General features: G+C 38.5%; 1 protein-coding gene across 1 annotated transcript in view; it reads left to right on the forward strand.

Annotated features, from left to right (window-relative positions):
* The first annotated feature begins 9687 nt into the window (after nt 1–9687).
* Nucleotides 9688–22202, forward strand: part of adamts18 (ADAM metallopeptidase with thrombospondin type 1 motif, 18) — a 57447-nt gene continuing 44932 nt past the window's right edge. The window contains exons 1-3 of the mRNA XM_051901377.1: nt 9688–10054; nt 10144–10216; nt 11801–12120. Coding sequence (XP_051757337.1) covers nt 9941–10054; nt 10144–10216; nt 11801–12120 — 507 coding nt within the window. The 5' untranslated portion in view covers nt 9688–9940. The remainder of the gene's footprint in view (nt 10055–10143; nt 10217–11800; nt 12121–22202) is intronic.

The following is a 22202-nucleotide window of genomic DNA, read 5'->3' on the forward strand; positions in this document are numbered from 1 at the left end:
CCTACATGTAAAAATAATTTTAATTTGTTTTTGCTGGAGCCTTATGACTTTTATTATAGCATTTTATCAGTGACCCTCTTACAAGGACGACACAAAAATGTCTTGTGTAAAAGGTGCAGACTCTGTGGCTGTTTGAGCCGAGAGTTTCTTTGAGCAGAGGACAGGCATTGACGACTGTGAATGGGTCAGAGTAAATCGGCCTCCTGTTGATGCCCGGAGACGTCTCTTTAGCGTCTCTACAGGAAAAGAAAGCCAGACTGCCACTGGACCCAAAGCTAATGCTGCCTGCAGCTATTTGCAAGACTCTATGTGAATGTGAGAAAGCAGAGGTGGTGGGGGGCTAATTTGACAAAGTAAAAGCAAATCATCTAAGAGAGTGAAAGGAGCAAGTAAGAGAAAAACCTGTGTGTCAGTGTGTTTTCAAACTATTGACTGGTCGGCCAGCAGGGGGCTACATTGGGAATTCCCAAAGCATGCTGAAACACATCCTCTCCTTTTTCATTCTCTTAACCTCAGTTCTGTTCACCAGCGATCTTTTTAATTTTATGCCCTTTTCTCATTCATTCTCTCCAACTCTCACTGACCCTTTGTTTGGTAGTAAAATCACAGTGCCAACTTGAGTCATATAAACGTATAAAGTCTTGAATCATAGCCTGATCATTACTTAAAGCTTCAATTTAGCCTGATCAAATTAAAAGAATGAAATATGTGCATGTCCTCATTTGCTCCTAAATCTAAACCTCACTGTCCAACATGGGCACTTTAACTCAGACTAACCTTGTACACAGACCGTCAACCAACTCCTGCAATGCCCATAACAGAATTCACATACCACAAACCTTTTGGCAGCAGGACATGAGTCATAAATTATGTTCATAGATGGACATTATTTTGCAATCTCCTCTTAATAAAATCTAAAGAGAAATGCATGGGGTTTAAAAGGACATTACATTAGAGAAATGGTAAGACATCCAGTAGACATGTAACACAAGCTGGATCTTTAAACAGGTTTTGTGACAAAAGACAATTAGCGTAAATCTGTTATTAAGCCATATGTGAGGCTTTTCTGGCTGAAATGAAATACAGAAGAAAAAAAAAATTGCTGCAGAATATTACACTCACACTATTATGACATTTGCCATTTAGAGACATGGTTGGTCATTAAAGAGGAGCCCAATGAGAAGTTTATTCAGTCTATATTTATGGGCTTTGATTGTGTCCGCTGCTGGCTTCTGGAACATCGGGTATAAATTTTTGTTGTTGGACTTATGATTCATTATGATTGTAAAAAATGCAAGTGTTCTTTCAGATAAAACATAACACACACACACACACACACACACACACACACACACACACACACACACACACACACACACACACACACACACACACAAAAAGCATCCAGTGAGTCAAAGAGAACAAAATCGTCACTTCCTAATAATTTGGCGCAAAATATCACTAAGAAAAATGGAAGCTGCTGCAGTAGGAGAAGCCACTGTATAGCTGATTAGTCCAGTTATGCAATCCCATTGCAAAGTCACATGTCTTTTTTGAAGCGCATCAAGGAATTTATTCTGTAAATGTGTTTTCATCATAGGTATGCATATGCTTTCTCGTCGGATAAAAAATTTATCTGACTCAATATGTTTTTTAGTATTTTTAGAATTTATGCACATCTTGGCATTTTTTCTTTTTTTAATGTGATATCCCTAAATACGCATAAAAATAAGTGGATGGAAACATTTAAATCCTGGTAACTGAGGTAAATAATGAGTTGTGTTATCATCTGTTGTGTTGGAGGCAGTAGTTGGAAGCCACCACTGAACCATGGATAATGAAGTTCAAAAGGTATTAAAACAAATAGGACTTAGGAAAATCACCCTTACTTCATTCCAACCAACTCAGCAGATGAGAGAGGGACTCCAACAGAAAGACACTTCTGTGGTGGATAAGTGTCTTTCCCATTGTCTATTTGTCCAGTAATTTATCTCCACTCACCTCTCTTAATTTTAACCTCCAGAATGGTTCCCTCAGTAGCCTGCTCAGGGCTGAGATGGGCCCTGCCTCCTGGTGTGTTCAAAGGCAAGCATGATCCTCTAGAGGGGTGTAGGTTACAGTGCCATTCACTTTATGGGTGGTCAAAGGGTCAGATGTACATGTAACCACATAGGAGATAAATCCTTAAGTAGCAAGCCCAGGGTCAGATAGGTTGTGATGTATGAGGCGAGTGGGGACGATATCACATCCACTGCTTTCACAGACCACCACGACTCAGACACTCAGTTCATTGGCAACTTATCTAAACAGTGAACGTGGAGCCATGAAATCAGACATCAAAACAATGAGAAGCTCCCACATGCACTTAAAGACTCAGAAACTCCATGTTTCTATGACATTGATAGAATATGTCAGGATTATATGACAAGTAAACCATTCTAAATCATATTTTATACAGTATTTTGATTCTGATTGGTTAACATGATTTGCAATAGGTCATTTTATTTAAGGATATGAAGTAGCCTAGTCCCAGGCTTGTTGACAACTTGAAGTCAATTTGTCATGTTCTTACTGCATTGTTTCAAATGAGTTCCAGTGGCGAGTGCACTTTCTAAGGAAAATGTATGGTGTAAGTAGTTTTAGACTCCAGAAAAAAATGATTTGAGATAAAAACATGTTGTTTAAGTGGGAGAATTTATTCAGAACTTATTGAATTGTTGAAAATTAATGCACAACTGAGGTGTACCTGCCACTCATCTTCACATCACATTACCATATGAGATGTGCATTCATTTACAAGAATTCAATGATCTGTCGTCAATAGGGTGCAACGTTTGGGCACTGCAAGTTAAAATCCCATTCATTTTCTATTTAGAGTAATTGGGTTTTTACTAAAAACAAACAAACAAACAAACAAACAAACAAAAAAAAAAACAGACCTGCTCTGATGTTGTTAATTATGTAAATATCAAAATACTTATTAGAGCTTTTCACACTGTGCTGGGTTATCATCATTCTAAACACCGCTGTTAACCCCGGGTAAAGGAACGTTTCACACTGGTAATTTAGATCCAACATTGCACAGTGTGAATGCTCAGCAACCAACAACCAATCGCGTGCCTCATAATAACGTGCTTTGGACAGTCACGGAAACACTGCGTGTTGTATAAACAGCAGTTTCGGCGTTTGAGGGGAAAAATGTCAAACCTCGACAGAAAACGCGACAACTACAGTAAAGAAGAGTTTCATTTTTACCTTTATAGTCTGAAAAGTCCATTCAGGACTTCATAGTGAAATTCTGCAATATATATTATGAGGATGCGTAATGCTAGAGCCTTTATGTAAACGTATCAAGTTTGTCCAATCAGTGACACTGACTCCGCAATTATGCAAATAAGGACGTCAAACCAGGGTTTAGGAATATACAGTGTGAAACGTCAGGTTATAAATATCCAGGATTAATTGTTAACCTGGGTAAAGTATAAGCAGTGTGAAACGTGAAGCAAGAAGACCCAGGATTCCGTTTACCCAGGGTATACAATAACCCAGCGTTAACTATTTCAAGTGTGAAAAGCCCTTTTTTTTGTATATTTGTAGGCCTATATTTTGCAAATTTCTATATGTGCAACTTCAAGTCAATAGTTGTATATTTTTCCAGCATTTTTCATTTGATTACGTCATTCAGAATGCTTCATGGGACTGTAGTTCATTCAATTTGGTTTCTGGTCTTATTGGGAATGATTTATCTGTGCATGCTATATCTGAAAAAGAAAAAGAAAAAGTTTTTGTAATCTTTAATCCAAGTAATAACTTGCTCTTCCTCTGAAATTACTTTGCTTTTGTGATGACATCACTGAGGCCATGCGGGCTATTAGATAATGCTAACAAAGAGCCAAATTGCTAATTATTTATTTATTTATTTATTTATTTATTTTTTATCAAAATCACATTCTGCTTGGCTACATTCTGGTGTGTAACACCATTTTTCTCTTCCAGTCAATTATCGATGGTTAAAAAAGTCCCATTATCATCATTATTCACCTCAGAGTTGCTTTAGTTTATAGTTTAGAACTTTATGACAAAGTTTTTTTTTTTTTTTTAATCCCTATATGGAAACATTAATGGATGAAATATTTCCATAACTAAGACGACATAAAACAAAACTGGGTGTTATATTATTCCTTACTTTTATCTGATTGTACACTTTTTTCATTTTCTAGAAAGGCTGATGAGATCTATTTTTAAGGAAGAGGCCAAAAGGTGGTTGTTTGAGGCATTGCATAACTTTCTCAGATCTCACCACACTGTAAAATTATGATTTATAAATTACATAGTTATATACTACATATGTAGTTACTACTTGACACGTCAGGCTGTTTGAGTAAAATGAGCCATAAGCACTGTATCTTTATCTTGATTATTGTATTTGGAGTGTCCTTGGTGCCACTCCTTATCCCCCGGCTCTCTTTGGTCATTGTGGTAAGTCAAGAAAAAGGCTTCAGAACAAACTTCTGCCTGTTCCTCTAACCTCTCCACTCATGGGGGGAAAAAATAACCAAAACAACAATATTTAGGCTGCAATTACGGGAGAGTAAAATTCTATGTCTGACAGCGGATGAAGGATGATGGTTTCGTATGGTCAAACACGCCACTCAGAAGATTCTTCGTGCGCAGACCGCTAAACTAAAAATACATTGAGTCTGGTCTGTTTGCTCACTGCAAACAAGAACACAATGGAGACTTGCTATGAGGTTTACGCTAATTCACTTCAACAAGTATGAATCCGATGCTAATAGGATGTGGAGTTTTTCTGCTTGAGTAGTTTTGTGAGTTTTCATGTACAACAGTAAATAAACATTGATGTTTAAAGGTTGTGAGTGCAACAAATTAAATGAAAGCATGTAGGTCTGTCACAGTAAGTATTTGATAGATCAGAGTGAGAATCCTTTAAAGAAGAATCGGCAGACTCCCAGGTGCCTCGTCTCCCACAAATTATCTTCCTCTTACCTAATGCCTGCAGGGCTAAAGCCCACCTGTAGTGATACCTTACACAGGTACATTCTTTTTTGTGGATTGGAAGAGAACGGAGGGTTGTCATATATAGAGCCGTGTATTTTGTTATCAAACAGTGGTAGACATTCATTTTTTTCCTTCTGTTAAAGTCAACATGCTAATCAAAATGAGACCAGTTTACTTTCTTAATCCATGTTTCTGGTCTAATTGTGAATAATTCATCTGTGCATGCTCTGAAGAAAAATAAAAGTTTGTCTTTATAATCTTTAATCCAAGTAATACTTGCTCTTCCTCTGAAATGACTTTCCTTTTCTGATGACATCACTGAGGACATGCAGGCTATTGGATAATGCTAACCAACAGCCAAATTGCTATTTGTTCATCATTTTTATGAAAATCGCATTCTGCCTGGCTCTATTCTGGTATGTAACATCATTTTCCTCAATCAGTCATTGATGTTTAAAATGAGGACTCATACATATTTTCTTGCTTACTTTCTTGTTTGCTCTTTACTGACTTGTATAAAAAAAAAGGTCAATCATGGAAATGAGACAGATTTATGGGTCAACACTGATAGCTTTTAACAGAGAATGGAGGAGGGGGCTTTATCCCAGATTAAGCAGTCATTAGCTGCACTCTTATCAGATGTTGAGGCATTGTTTAATACATATCTGAGTCTTTTTCTTTTGCCCCCTACACCACACAGATTAAACACATATGCGTGCAGGCCTACACATGCTAGAAATACAAAGTCTAGGCAAATAGATATTACAAAACAGAGCAGCTACACATATACTTACCACTCTTCCATGTATTTTTTTATTTATGTGAATGTATTTATATGAGCATTTGACCCTTGTCTAGAGCCCTGTCATGTTGATAGTATTGGAGTTATTTATTTTTATTCCCCTAAACTTCAAGGAGCTTCACTGACAATGTCAAGCTGTTTTTCTAAAACTGGACTGCTTCTCAGTGCTAACAAACTGAAATGTGCTTGATCATTTATTGAGTGTTGACACTGTTTTGAAGTCTATATTCTCAGGCCAGGTACACAATATCAGGGACTAGTAAACATACAGTAAACAACATTAAACAGACAATAAACAGCCACATCAGCACCGATTTAACCATTATTTGACCCATAACACGTGGACACAAGCTTTGATCTCTAGTTAATCCTTTAAAATACAAATGCTTTAGAATTTATAACGAACACATATTTAGAAATATTTTCCGTGATGTCTGTGAGAATGCAAGCTGGAAGTTTCCTAAGGCCTTCAAGTCATGAGATAACAGATATCAGGGATGTTCTCCAGGGTATGAGCTGAAGTCAAGAGGTCAGGCTTGAAAGGCAGTTATTTCCTAGTTATTTCCTAGACTATTTGGAGTTTCAGTGACACAGTCAAATAAATAGTGGGTGCAACCGCCACTCAAAGGTGTATTGATTCTTGTCATGGATTAAGATTTATGACCTCTGCAGTCAACATCCTAGTCTGGATCCCACATTTACTTCCCACATAGACTCTATGATGGATAAACAATTTTTTTTTTGTTGCAGAGTAGAATGGAAATTGGTCCATACAAGTAGGTTGTTGTGACTCTACAGTTTAGAAGATCTATAGGTTTATGACCTCCTCGGCAAAATAAATGAGTGTTTACAAAACTGATGTTATCAAATACATGTCCATGAGCTGTGGTGTGCTGTTTTTCTGCATAAATGAATTGAAACCCTCAGATCATCATTATTTGGAGATGTGCTTTGACTGACCGTCAGACATTACGCTTCCAGATTTGCACTCTGTTCTCGAAACCCAGCACGGGGTAAATTAGGAGCAGATACGGGCAACCCTGACCTGGCATAGTTCTCCCCAGCTGGAGCCACTGCTGGAAAAGCCATTTCTCCACAACATGCAAACAAATATAAAACAAATGGTGTACGGCCATGTAAAGAGAGGGGGAACAAATGTTAGCAAATATGAGGTCAGAGCCTGAGTTATGACCTCACTACCTATTGCATTACGTTAAATTGCGAAACTTTAAACGATCATATGTGCCAATCTTTTGCACAAGGCAAATCTGAAGTGATGAAGAAACAGGTTTAAGAGTCATTTCATTTACTCAAGAAGTTTTTACTGGCAAGTATTATATCTGTGCCCCTCCAGGATTTAACTGCTCATTGGTTGGTTGTGTGACTGATTTTTGGACAGACATCTATGAGTGAGCCTTTTGACTATTTTTGACATTACATTTAACATGTATACAGAAACCCATATGCAAGCAAACCATGGTTTTATGGTATGATGTTGCATGTTGAGCTACAGTATCTGTGCCCATTTCATTTAGTGGAGTTAGGGCACCATTTTAAAACCAGAGAGAAAAGTATTGGCTCACAAATATACGGTAAATAACAACACTGTAGTCAAAGCAAAACCATCTTCCTTTGGGGTTTGATGCATTTGGCTTTGACAAGCTGTACCCCCAGCCAGCATTTACTAAAACATCTGAGGACCTTTCAAAATGAAGTTAGAAACTAATGGATTGTAAAGCACAGTTAAACTCACTGGATGATTCTTTTCACATGGAGACTTTCTTTGAGCTACTAGTCATATGGTTGGCATTGTGTAGAGCACGATAATCTTGGCCTCCTTTTTTAATTATAGGCAAAATCAGAAACCATTGAAAACAACAACAACAACAAACTAAATAAATATCACTTTTAATCCACCTCTTATGACACCTTGAATTGATCTTTGATGCTTTAGCTGAACCTTGATTTAAAATTTTATGTGATTCAGAAACATTTTAGTATGAAAAAGGTAGTTTTATGAGATACTTTAATAAACTAGCAAACTCTCTAATAAAACTGGGACTTGACACGGCACTTGCATACTGTTGCACTCATGTTGATTTGATTGCTTCTACTATTCTCATTTGTAAGTCACTTTGGAGAAAAGCGTCTGCTAAATGACTAAATGTAAATGTAAACAGGGAAAACAGTCATACAAATGAGAGTGCTCAAATGAACCCAAACGTAGACAGAGCTCGTGTCTTAAGACTTTGGAGTCTGTGTACTAACACTGCTAATCTGTTAATCAAGAACCAGTTCATATTCTGACCTGGTTAAATCTCTGAAATGTGATTGCGCTTTATTGAATGAAAACGAGCAACTATTCAAATTTCTAAAAAAAAAAAAAAAAAAAAAAAAATGAATCTAATGTGCAGATTCTTTTTTATGAATCAAAAACACATAGGAATCAGTCAAAGGGTTCACTGAATTAATCTGACTCATTTACTGAATGTTATTACTTTGTCAAGTCCGACTTGACCAAAAAACATATATTGTGTTATGTTGTAGGTTACTTATAGGCTTGTTGGGACTTTTGTTGTTTATTTGTTATTTTTTTATTTAAAGGGCTAGTTCACCCAAAAATAAAACTCATTCATTAATTACTCACCCTCATGTCGTTCAACACCCGTAAGACATTCATCTTCGGAACACAAATTATGATATTTTTGATAAAATCCGATGGCTTAGTGAGGCCTGCATTGACAGCAAGTTCATTTCCTTTTTCAATGCCACTGATTCATGAAGCAGTAATCGGCCATTACTAGATATTGTTGAATAAATTTTTTTTTTTTTTTTGGCGCACAAAAAGTATTCTCATCGCTTTATAAGATTAAGGTTGAACCGCTGTAGTCACATGAACTGTTTTAAATATGTTTTTACGGGCATTGAAAAAGGAAATGATCTTGCTGGCAATGCTGGCCTCACTGAGCCATCGGATTTTATCAAAAATATCTTAATTTGCGTTCTGAAGATGAACAAAAGGTCTTATGGGTGTGGAACGACATGAGGGTGAGTAATTAATGACAGAATTTTCATTTTTGGGTGAACTAACCCTTTAACATTTAGGGCCAATGGATTACATGCATGGTGCCTCTCAAAGGTAATTCAAAGTCTGTGTAAACTACTGATCTATAATTGATTCTCTATTATAGATCATTGGTGTAAACACATTCTGAAAGAACTGTAGCATACTAAATTAATTTATTTTGACAACAAACAACAGAGAGCATTTCTCCCCAAAATATTTTTACTCAAAAGTTGCCTGGTAAGAAGAGTTTATAGGCAACATACAACTGGAATCAGGTCATCAGGAGATCTTGTTTGCACAATGTTGAGAAAAGCCTGAATATATGCAGTAGATGAGCTGTCACAGTTTTTAGGTCCAACTTAGAACACTGTAATCACTATATAATAAAACTGCTGTACATTCAATGTAGCCTAAGTGTTAAATATCAGCTGAGCACTTGCAGAACAGATGACAGTACAGTTTTGGGAACAAGACCTGACATGAAAGCGCTTCATTATACAGTACAGCGTACAGTTTCATAAATCAACCCGCAGCCCATTCACAACTCTTCAGTTTCACATTGAACACATAAACTCTTTCGACAGCGTGTGTTTACTTGCTCGGACCGTTCATTTAGAAGGAGTGCTGCGAATGCTTCCCATTTCAATGAACTCTGTGCTCTTTTTTTTATGGACGGTCGGACAGTGAGGAGCGCTAATGCACTGAATCGCCCGCAGATGGTCGTCGCTGATTGGTGGAAATATAAACCCCCACCATTTCCCCATCAGCCGGTGCCACTATTGCCGCATATTGCCGTGTACACGCACACACACAAACACACGCACGCACACACACCACACACATACACGCCGACTGTCACAGCTCAGCAGTTCTCTGTGTACCTGCGCTCGCAAACAGAGGCGGTGCGCTTTACCCAAATGGACCCGGTGGATTTTACTTGAGGAACGACAGAAACAGGGCAGTTTAAACAATTAGCAATGTCTCTATATTGCATTGCATGGATTTGCGGATCGTTCTTTTCCCCGTTTTTGAAGAGGTAACAGTAAAGGTGCATGCATGCCAACATGGATTGCCTTTTCCTTTTGCTCTGGAGTTTACAAGTCCCTCTGGTAAACAGCACATCGGTGAGGTTACTGGCGAGTGTGTCGTTTGGGAACTTTATTAAGGCAGGTGACACACTGATAATTAATTATTTATTACTGTACTCGCTGTCATTTAGCAAGTTAATTGTGGTGAGCTGTTTGCACTTTTGCAGGCTCTGCAGTTCTGTTGCTTCCACTCTGTGACATCGGTCTCATTTACCGGCGACACCGGCGGCCTCTATCAAGGTTCGTGTCTTTACGCACTGCAATTGTATTTCTATTCTTAATGATGACAAGCCAATGATTGATGCCGACGCCGCTCTCACGCTCTGGTTGAACCTTACCTGTTCTTATTGGATATACTTGTAGGCTATATAAATACGCTGAAGCATGCTGTATAAATCTGGGGAATAATGGGGATTACAACATAAATATACTCCCAAGATGTGAGTTTCCTGTGCCGGTGGTCGTGCGCTAGCACGCGTACTGTATGTGTGGGCGCATTAAAGGGATTCCCTCAGCTCTTATCTGCCGCGTAATAGCTAGTCACAGAGAATTTGTTTTAATTTAATTTAATTCATATTTACACTACCAGTGGAAAGTTTGGAAACACTTCCTCGCGAGATTATGGTTAAATGCTTGACATTAGTTTTGCATATAAATTGTGGCTACATGAAATATAAGTTAATTTATAGCCTCTTCATCATTTTCACAGCTTGCATAGGCTACAAAGGGCAATGAAATGCTTATAAAGCTCAGAATGCAGAAATATGAGACATGTACATAGAGCAACATAAAATAAAGTGTGAACAGTGATATACAGATTTAAAGTCGAGGTATTATAGAGACCTTTTCATTGGACACAAGTCTGTGTAGTGCAGGATGAGACATCAGTATTTTTGCTCAGATTTTTCTTGGAAGAGAAAGACTGACAATTTTAAAAGTGTATATCTGGTAAAATTGTCAGCTTTTAGGAGTTTCCTAGCATATAAATAACCACACAGACAATAGACATGGAATCAAGGTCACAAAACATCTCAGCACCGGCACAGATTCTAAGCAAAGACCACAAGAACCAGCCAAGTCCTCTGCACAGACATATGACCAGCTTCATCTCCATACTGGCTTGATGAATCCAATCTTCAGTCAAAAGGAACTGGAAGAAATATTTCAATGTTACTGTTCCACAATCTGATTTCTGAACTGTGATGCAGCCTGCATCATAATCACACAGTGTTTGTTCATTGGTCAGAGGAGAACTAGCCCCCCAACTGAGCCTGTTTTTTTCTCCATTCTGTAACATGATGGAGTTTAGGTTATTTGCCACTGTTGCCTCTGGCTTGCTTAGTTGGGGACACTTAATATTCAACAATATTATTGATTTGACTGCACTGACACTACAGGATGAGAACTGAACAGAGCTGGATGATGACATGCTTTCTGCAGATCTTCTTTATAGATGAAATGAACTCATTTAATAATTGATGATCTTTACCACGGAACTGAATCAACACTGAACTGACTTCAACTGAACAATGACACAATTTTCTTTCAGAGCTGCTGTACAGCCGTAATGAACTCTGTTTGCATCATTAAATCATTTCCTAGTTATCACCGTAAAGCTGTTTTGAAACAATATGTGTTTTATAAAGAGCAATATAAATAAAGGTGACTTGACTTGACAAAACAATCTGTCCCAATTCCTGATGGACAGAACACTGTTGCTGACATTACAATATTAAGTTATATTAGTGAGACTAATGCAGTAATTAACTGGTGATGGATTGGTATTGAGTCAGATGATTTAATCTGTGTTTGTCCCCTTCACAGATTACGATTTTGCCACACCAGTGCAAGTGGACTCATTTGGAGGCTACATTTCCCATGATGTGTCAAGACATGAACGGAGCAGGAGGTCCCTGTCAGAAACTGGCAGTTCAGTGCACTATCATGTTTCTGCATTTGGCAAGGAATTGCATTTAGACCTGCAGCCATCCCATGTGCTGGCAAAGGGGTTTACCATACAGACACTGGGTGCAGAGGGCATCAACACAGCAACCCTTGACCCTTCTATTCATAACTGCCTCTATCAGGGTTCCATACGAAACCATTCTGAATCCTCTGTGGCTATATCCACCTGCACAGGTCTGGTAAGTGTCTCCTTTTACACTCACTCAAAGATTCACTGACTGCAAAACTTAATGAGCTACATCAATGTCTACTAGTTTCATAAAAAGCTATGAGGTATCCTATGGAGGCATCCTACCTGAAATGGAACCTCATAAGTGACTGATTTAAAATGTTCTACATGGGAAGCAAACATTTCTGAACACATTTCACCCAACAAATGTTTTGGTAAAAATATTCAGGTTGATCATCTGGTTTGAAATTATTTTATTAATTGTTTTCAGTATTGAATGATATCTTTTGCTATGTCCACCATCTTGGATTTTTTTTCACTGATCCTCTGGGATTCTCTTGCAGAGCTGCCTTCAAATTTGGCCAAACCATGGCTGCGTCCAAAATCACATACTCTCTTGAGTAGGTACTTATTTTGAATAAGTAATTACTTCACGACTGCTAAAAAAGTATGTTCTATACAGTATAAATGTGTGTAGTATAAATGTAATTCGGATGTACTGGCTGTACCATGCTGTCATTATCATGTGACCTACCAGTGTCAGTTACGTTGTTTCAATGCCATTCATAAATCCTCTCCCGTGGCCTCATGGGATAGTAAAGTGTCCATCGTATGCACACTTCAGAATCTCGCTGGAAGTTGTAGGTCATCCGGATACTCTTTGCCTACTCTTTTATGAGTACTGTGAATTAATTCGGACATACTTCTTTTGTCACATACTGATTTTTTTGTCTACTGTATAGTAGGGAAGTATGCGATTTCGGATGCAGCCAACATCTTAAGAGGCAGCATAATTAAGTTGCTAACAAGCTTTGTGTCTTGTGCATACTTTGACACTACAATGCCTTGAACTGATGTGGATCAGCTTGATCGTTTACACTAATACTAGTGAGTTTAAGAGAGCGGTCTAAATGATGAATTCGCTTACCTGTTTAAGAAAATAAGCAACTTAAGCATCACTACTCAGGCCCTGTTTCCACCTGGTATTAAGATGCAGTTTGGTCGATCAGACCACAAGTGGACGACGCTAAGTACAGGTGTAAATGGGGTCTTTAATATTTTGAGATTGTCCACTTTCGACCACTTCCAGAGGTAGTCAAAAACGCATTTGACTGGATTGCTTTCAAAGTGGAAACGCTCATATGGTTAAATGTGTTTGAATAGCCAGTAAAGACCGCCTACTCTCCGCCTACTGACCTAATGCGTAAACATTATGGGAAGATGAAAAACATACCAAGCACAATGTTCTCTCACCATTTCACAGCGTTCGGTGTGGTGTTGTGGCTGTCAGAGCAGAAATGAAAGCTGCTGCTCTCCGTATGTTTTTCCGTTGTCTGCAGGCGCGTTTAAATTGCACAAATTTGTTTTGTCCAATAGATCAAAACATCTGGAAAAACCCATACATTTACTCACCTAGACCCACCCCTCGAAGAAATCAGGACAGAAGTGGTTGAAAATGGACAAAAGAGACGGATTAAAACACCAGGTGTAAATGAGGATATGTCTCCCTCGTCCTCTTGTGATCCGATTGACCAAAACGCATCTTAATACCAGGTGGAAACAGGGCCTCAGTCATCAAATGTTTATGTTTGTTTTTTTGTTTTGTTTTGTTTGTTTGTCTTTGTCAGTCTTCTGGCTTTATACCTTTTCTGCTTCTTCGGCTGTACGGGTATTGATTCTACTGTGATCTCCGCTGGTAAAACAAAACAATAAGTGTGTTCCATTGTCTAATTTTGATTTTATTTTTTCACAAGAAAAACCTTTTTAAATGAGCACAAAACTACTGAATACACCTTAAATGTGTTGACTATGGATTTAGCTTAATCATTTTTGGAATTTGTGGAAGGTCATATGTGCTTTTCCATTTTTGATTTACTCATTAAGTATATGGACATGTTTCAAGTAGCTGCCAATGTCTCAACATGTTTGAGTTATACTTAGTAAAGTATGTATTGTGTCTGCCGGAGCTTAGGAAGTATATAGTGTGCCACTAAGCGTATAGTATAGTATATAGTGTGCATGAAGAGCTTAGTAAAACAGGTTCACTGGAGCACTGAAGTATGAAGTAAACCAAAGTAGAGACATGGCTTATGTGGGATGGAGCACTGAGATTTGACATATCTTGGGTCTTTATGTTTTCCTTCAGTGAGGATCACGTCTCACCTTGGACAGTGGGCTACTGTAAAATCATCCCCAGAGTTCTGCTGATGGACTCTGCCTCCACTCCCTGCTCTTTTGTTCTGTGTTTGCCATACTTTCCTGTCTCCCATGTTCTCTACAATTAAAGACAGAGTGAGGTTTCAGACGCTTGGCTGGCAGCGCTAATCTTTGCATTGTCCTTTTCATTAGTGGTAGCTTCTCCACAATAAAACAGCAGTGACCCATTCTTTTAAAACTGTGTGACAACACAATGTGATTTGGGAGCAATTGCATCTGAATAGACTGCAGGGACTCTTTGATCTACTCCCCCCTTCTTTTGAAGCTCTTTTTTTGAATGATGGCCCGAGCTCTAGGTGATTCTCTCGGCGGTCATAAAGGTGCCCCTATTTCAGATATACAGGACGCCAAACAAGACCTGTGTGTCCCTTCAGATTTTGTGCTTAAATGTACAGAAGAAAAAGGAAATGTCTGAGGAAAAAAGGGGTCTCTCACACTGTCACTCTGCCTCTTTCACTTTCCCTTTCTTTGTTGGATTGAAAAAGAACGAGTAACAGAGGACTTTAACCCTTCCATGTCATCTCCGCTTGATGAGGAGCTTTGGATTAAGTACAAATGAGAACCCATTCATCCCTCTGCTGATCCGCAGCAACCCCTTGTGCTGTGAAAGGCTGAGGAGGCAGTTGCTTAGAGGAAGAGAGGTTTTGTGTGGCGAGAATACCAGTCCAAAAGTAAAATCAATGCTTATCTGGATGAGAACCCCCACAGTCAAAACATTCAGAGGTAATGTCATTCATTAGGTTACTGAGTTGATGAAAGCCTGATTTGCTTGTACTAGTCCTTTTGCTCACTGTTAAACAGTGCATAACATAGCAGATGGACAGGGATTCTGTTGTTAAATGAAGAACAGGCGGTCCCGGCCTTTAAATCAGGAACAGAGGGATTTACTTGCTAAATCCTGCTTCATTTAAAGTTTTTAATTACTGAGTGCTCTTCAATTGCTATTATCACTTGCTTCAAATGGATTGTGTGGCCTCAGATTTGACGGCATGATCAAACGTCTTCCATCCAACCCTTAAACAACACACATCATCGTAGTAATGAAATGCTAGTTGATTTGTGGATTAGTTTAGTCATGCGTGCTGTTTCTAGGTTGGTTCAAAATCTTCTAGATGGGCTGCATCCAGGATGGCATATGAATGCCAGTCCCGCAGTGCAAGCTGCTTCGGTTTGTAAAAGCGGATTAGCAGGTGGAGCTTCTAAAGTGGCACTCTGCTACTTCCTGTTCAGAGGTAAGAACTTCCACTGGATCAAGCTTCAGGGTCACATGGTCGTGCAAGTTTAGAGTTGCTTTTCCAGCCTAGGCATAGACAAATCCACATCCTCGGGCCTTCCCTGGGCCACTGTTCCATATGGCTGGTGACAGGTTCAAGCCCATCCCCCTTTGAATTGGCTGATCCTGCTTTCTAGACGTGTTTTGACTGGCCGGGCCACCATGCTGCCCAGAACTGGATCTAGTTCCACAATGAAAGACTTGGAGATCTTTCGTAATACTGTTCAACTTGGATTATTGATGGATGAACTATTCTGGCAGTGTTGCTTTATTTAGTTGTTATGATATGTTTGACAATTGGGCACTAATTTCTGGCTAGTCCAGTTCAATGCATCCTTAGACCTGTCAGATCAAGTTTTTAAAGCAGGTAATGAAACAGTAGACTTGACAAGTTCTTTATCTGTTTATGTTAACTGGCACCATTGTGTGCTGACAATTAGCATGTTAGCAAGCACTGCTAGGTAGGATAATAATAGGCTGACTAAATAGGCTGACTAATTGACTAAATAGCCTTAGGTTACAAATGTTGGCATTGTGAATCAATTAATTATCTCAGTCAACATACATGAATGGAATGAATATATATATATATATATATATATATGAATACTTTTATTCAGCAGTGATGCATTAAGTTGATCAAAAGTGACAGTATAAGACCTTTACTCAGTTAAATGCTGTTCTTTGAAACTTTCTAGTCATCATTCAAAAAATATATCACATTTTCCACAAAAATATCAAGTAACACAACTGTTTCACAATATTATTGTTTTAACTGTATTTTGGTCAAATAAATGCAGTTCTGTGGACCATAAGAGACTTCTTTTAAAAACATTCAAAAATCTTATGGTCCCAAAACTTTTGAATGGTAGTGTATGTTCTGCTTCATGTTTTGTCTAGCTTTCATTTAGAAATGAACCCAAAGTTTTTGTGATTAGGCCAGAAATGTGAATGTAGGCGGTGTGTTTTAGAGTCTATCAAGCAGACAACTGAGTATAGTTAATTATCGTCCTAGTCTTTTGAATAGCTTGTAATCAGGTCTTTGTAGGGCAGGGGGTTCACTTGATTTGCCCTTTATTGAATTTAGCTCTTTCCAAACATCTCAGACATGACCTTTCCCAAGTCCCAAGTAACTTATTCAAGCACACCTATGTAATGATCTATTACTCATATTGAATGAATCAAATTAATATTAAGCCTTCATAAATATATTGACTGAGCAGTTGATGTGACATTAAATGTAAATTCATGTAAATCATAATTTTTTGTAAACTGTGCAAACGAGTAAAAACAAACGGATACCTGAATCAGTTATGCAGTATATACGAAGTTATGATGTGTTAGTCATTTTTGCTAAACAGGTTTCCCACAGACCCTGTATCTTTGGGGGTTGTGGTGTTTCATCATGTCTTTTTGATGGCAAAGTGTTCTTTCATCTTTTATGGACACCCCGGCCCATAGTCCAACCTTGTGGGTGCTAGACTGTCTGTGAATGTGTGAGGTGTGTATGTGTGTGAATTGCTGCTGAAGCACTTCAGCTGTGTTTATTCAGTATAAGACCTGCTGGTTCAAGCTGATGCGCTAACGTGTGGGATTGCACTTAGGGACAGTTGTGATGCTAATTCACTCTGACTGGAAAGGAGGAAAGCTGTCAGTGCGCTCAAAGCTTGGATACACTGCAGTGAGAGTAGAGCACTGGGCCATTCAAACATCAATGGAAGTGAGAGGCTGGGAATTACCATATACAGACTCCGAGAGCAGATCTGTAGTGCTTTTTTGACTCAGGAAATTGTGAGAAAATGCTTTGAGGCTTCCATCAGACATGTTTGTTTTCATGATTGGTACTTATCGATTCTGCTAAAATGGTCGCTGTTTGGGGCCTCCCAGTTTGAGCCCCTTTTCCGTGCATCATAATTAATATGTAGATGCATTGGAACTTTTGGGCAGTGCCATTATAATCATATATCGAGATACTATGATTCTTTTGATTATGATTCAAGCAGGTCATGTAAATCAGAGGTTTTTCAAACTGTGGTCCGGGCCTGGTAAGGCCCGGACCACAGTGTCGCACAGTATAAAAGTGTGGTCACATTAGCGGAATTTAACGGGCAAAAAAGGTCCTTTGTCTATTCAAATGTTTGGAAACTCTTGGACTACCTTTACTCACTGATTAAGTCTCTATTGTTTGTTCGATTTACAATAATTTGTTTAAAATAGCGATAATGCAATGTATTGAGTCACAACATATGTGTCATGATGTATCATATCATGAAGTATTTAGCGATACCCTACACATATCTCTACAGGGGCATTCCTGGGAACAGTCTGGGACTCTTCCTGCCACTATTTGACTCAGTCCCATGTATTAACCACTCTGAGTCTGCTAGCTGAGGGTCGAAAGCACTGCACCATGGGAGACAATGCTCAGGTGACGTGGTGGACATTTATACTTGTCTGAGTTTTGGGAGGGCAGACAGACAAATTGAAACCAGAGTGAATATATGCTGGGCTTCTTTGTAGTTACAAATGTTCCTCACTCCCCCTTTCATAATTCATGGGGTGTTATGCCATGTTAGCACTATAGGAGTTGCCAGGAGCTATTCCCTGGTGGTCTGTGTGGTGACAGTGATGTAGAGGCTGCTTGGGGATGCCAGAGAGAGAGAGAAAGAGAGAGAGAGAGAGAGGCTTTGGGAGAAAGGAGGGAAGGGGTAAGGCAGACTGGTCCTGTAATAGCTCTTGTTCTCACTCACTTGAAGACCTAAAACTAATGGGCAGTGGTGAAGTGGCTGTCACACCAGCTCTAAGAAGCCATAAATATTATAAGGAATCCCATATCTAATGCCTTAGACCATTTGGGATGGGCATTTTAAAATTCTCATTTCTCCATTGAGGTTTAATTATGTTAGTCAAGCTCATGCATCTTTCTGTGAGTAATAGGGTTATGAAAGGATACGTTTTTGTCATTGACAACGTAGCTGTGTGATATCTGAGGCTTGGGCAGCAGCTTTATCTTTTTAGTTACTTCTCTTGTTTAGTTTATTATGTTTACACACTAGACCAGCTTTCATTGTAATTTTGCTCAAGCTTGCTTAATAGATCTTAGTCAGGGTGGCACCATATTTAATTTTTGACACAGATGAAAATGAGGCTATGAGAGATAGATGTTCAGTGTGTTTTGTACTGTAGTTTATTAACAACATGCAGTTTTTTCAACTGACAAAACATCTTTCTAAAAAAAAAAAAAAAACCTTCAGCAGACAAACACTTAGTTCAATATGTCGTCTAAAATTCAATATGTCGTCTAACCTAAGGTCTATGGAGAGATTCACAGCATCTACACTGGACGTGATGGTTGTCGTGTTGTGCCGTACTGCAACAGCTAAAGCTGTCCAAAGTCCCTTTCAAGCACAGTCTGTTCACTCGGAGGCCATATTTGCAACGCCTCCGGGCAGCTATTTAGGGCATCCAAGACCAAGTCCTATCTATTTGAATGGGGGAATCCTGAAATCTCAAAAACTGCTTGGCGAACTCACAATTAAATAATATATTTCAAATCACCAATGAAATCTGACATGAACTGTCCCACAAATGTTGTTTCGTATTAGGGCTGGACAATTTTGACCTAAAATCAAAACCTTGGTTAATTGAACATTTTACCTCGATTACGATTAATGAATGATTATTTTGTTTCTGTTTTTTTTTTTTTTTTCTCATAGTTTTGTAGTTTGTACTGTAAATATGTTTGACTATTAAAGGTGGGATATTATTTTTCCTATTGAAAGAGTGATATGACATAACAACTCACTTTCAGCGGTTATTTTATCTATGGTTCGTAACATTTCTTACAGATTTCTGCTCGTTGAAAATCAGATAAAGATAAATTAGCACAGTACCAGTACGTAATGAGAGCGATTGCGTGTGTGAATTAGTCATACCGTCTCTCTATTAATTGTGAAGCTGTGGGTTGTAAATAGTTACTTCAAAAGTAGAAAAATATATGCTATAATAACTTTTGAGTTTCTAAGCTACTTTAGTGATAAATCACATCTTCACATTTTGTGCAGCTACTGTCTGTATGAGTGTTTGTGCCACGATGCAGCTCGATATAATAATACACATCCGATCCTCTAAAATCGCTTGAATGTCCAAACTGGCAAACCTTAAAAAAAACCATACAACTGACAAAGTTTAGTGAAGACGCAACGCTCGCGCACCGTCTGTGTGTGTTGACTCGGCATTCTCCTCCGTGTTGCTTTACTGACTGGACAGGGCAAAGTCACGTGGCTACACACACGGTAGTATGTTTTTAAGGGGAAAGTATTAACAGGATTAAAAAAACGAAATAACCGACATGGGAAAATTACGTCGGTTAGAGGTTCTGAATTTCGGTTTCGATTTTTTTTCGATTAATCGTCCAGCCCTATTTCGTATGCTCAAATAGCGTTAAAAAAGCTAATTTTTCAGGCTAGACGAGCCAATGCGCATGTGCAGTCCTAAGCTTGAATCTCAGGTTTCTATGGGAATCGGAGCCTCTAACAGCAGCTACAGTGACGCAATGACTTTATCAATCATCGATTGGCTCTTTTACCTAGAAGGCGGGACATATTCTGCCATATTGCGCGTTGCAGTTTCTCCCATTCATAACTAAGAGCAGTGAACCGTCTTTCTATATCTATAGTCTTTAGGCTGTCTAACCTGGACGTGGCAAAGCGAACATTGCAAATCCATTTGCCCTTTGTGTCAGAAGTTGCGTGGTGAGTTTCTGAAGAGGCTTCTTTTGCATAAAAATCTGCTGACTGTACACTATCCCTTAGCCTTGCCACTCTGGACACCCCTACTGCATTAACTCATCAACGTGCTAACACCACATGCATAACATCTATGTAGAGCATCCCAAATCTTTATCAATGTGGACCAGTAAATCTAGGCAATGCCCTCTTCAATGTTAGTATTGTAATTTTACTGTTGTTCTGTAAAGTGAAATAACAATGATACAGTACAGTAGCATTTTTTAATTAATAATAATTGTTGGGGTTGGGGGTGGGAGTGGTGGGGTCAGGTTTTCCTTCTTTTCTTTCTTTAGTTGATCACATGCCTGTTAAATGCAATTTGAAGACATGCTTTTGGGCATTTTTGTTAATCCAGTCATCATTAACCCCAGGTAAACATAGTCTTGTTGCATATATCACACATCATAATATGTTTACCTGGGGTTAATGATGACTGGATACACTGTATATATAACTATGAGTTTAAAAAGATCTCAGATATCCCAGTGTTAAGCACAGTTTGTGAGTTTGTGTAGATCTCCAATATACAAATGCCCCTCAAGTGTCCATTATTTTTCTGAGCACACAAAACACACACTCTCACCCCTCTGTAGCCATGTAGAGTTGATGCTCTGGTCAGATGTAACCCAGCGGTGGAATGCAGATGTGTTTTAAAGCAGGGTAATAAGCAGCTTTGGGTTTCTCACTGCTCCCTTGCAGCCTTTAACAGCATGTAAGCACTTACTCATCTAGATTATAATACCATGGTTGGAGGCTTTAACAACACTCACAGTTTACACAAAGAGATGCTAATTACGTTTCATAGAATCACAGAGACAGGCAATAAATTATTTCCCATACTTGCGCTGAAGACTCACTAGTGATGTAGTCAAAGACAGATCTCATGAAACCACATAAAACAGGCGATCCCTGTGGTTAAGTCATCCATAGAGAGCTGCTTTGAGGATCGTGGTTTATTAGTTAATTCCCAACATCTTATATTCCTTTGAATATGTGAAGACTCCGACTCAGTGAGGGGAGTTTCTGTTCGCTGTGAAAATGAACGTGTTTATCTGGCAGCAGACAGTGGCCCTCTAATCTACATCCTTTACAAGTGTTTCTTGAAGGAGATAACTTGAAGTCTGGCACATGAATGTGAAACCAGAAGAAGAGACTGTGGTTGAGTGCTTCCCTTCGTTCCCTCGAGTGTAATAGGCTTTAAGTAGTCAGGTGGTTTTTGTAGAAGACTGTAGTTAGGCACTTGTGTAATTATGTGATCACCTGTCACACATTATTATAAAACACACTGCAGTTCAGTAATGTCTTCTACAGCAGAAATTCCCTTTTTTTTTTTTTTTTTTGTCTGCCAAACTCCTCTGACCAAAAATATTTACTTGAAGTGCTCCCTGAGATTTTAAGTGACTAAATCAATAATTTAACAATACATTCACACATTCACAGTTCTCTGATGTTGATTAATGGTCACATGACATGCAGGTAAACAAATTACAAACAAATATTTTAGGTATTTTATTTTGATTGTTTTTCATTTAAAACTATATATATATATATATATATATATTTATGATGTAATTAATCAATTCATTAATCAATTTAATTTATTTTTATTATTTACAGTGATTTAATCAACTCATGAACCCCCTGCAGTTCCTTCATGAACCCCTTCGGATCTGAATACTGAACCTGAATACTGATCTTAATTTCCTCTTTTAGAATGAAATTAGAAAAGAGAGAGAGAGAGAGAAAAAAGAAAATTGATGTTGTGATAATAGGATCCCTGCAGTTCTTCAGTTAGTTTCCTCTCTCATGTCT

This window comes from Ctenopharyngodon idella, chromosome 7, assembly GCF_019924925.1.
Source record: "Ctenopharyngodon idella isolate HZGC_01 chromosome 7, HZGC01, whole genome shotgun sequence".
In the NCBI taxonomy this organism is placed as follows: Eukaryota; Metazoa; Chordata; class Actinopteri; order Cypriniformes; family Xenocyprididae; genus Ctenopharyngodon; species Ctenopharyngodon idella.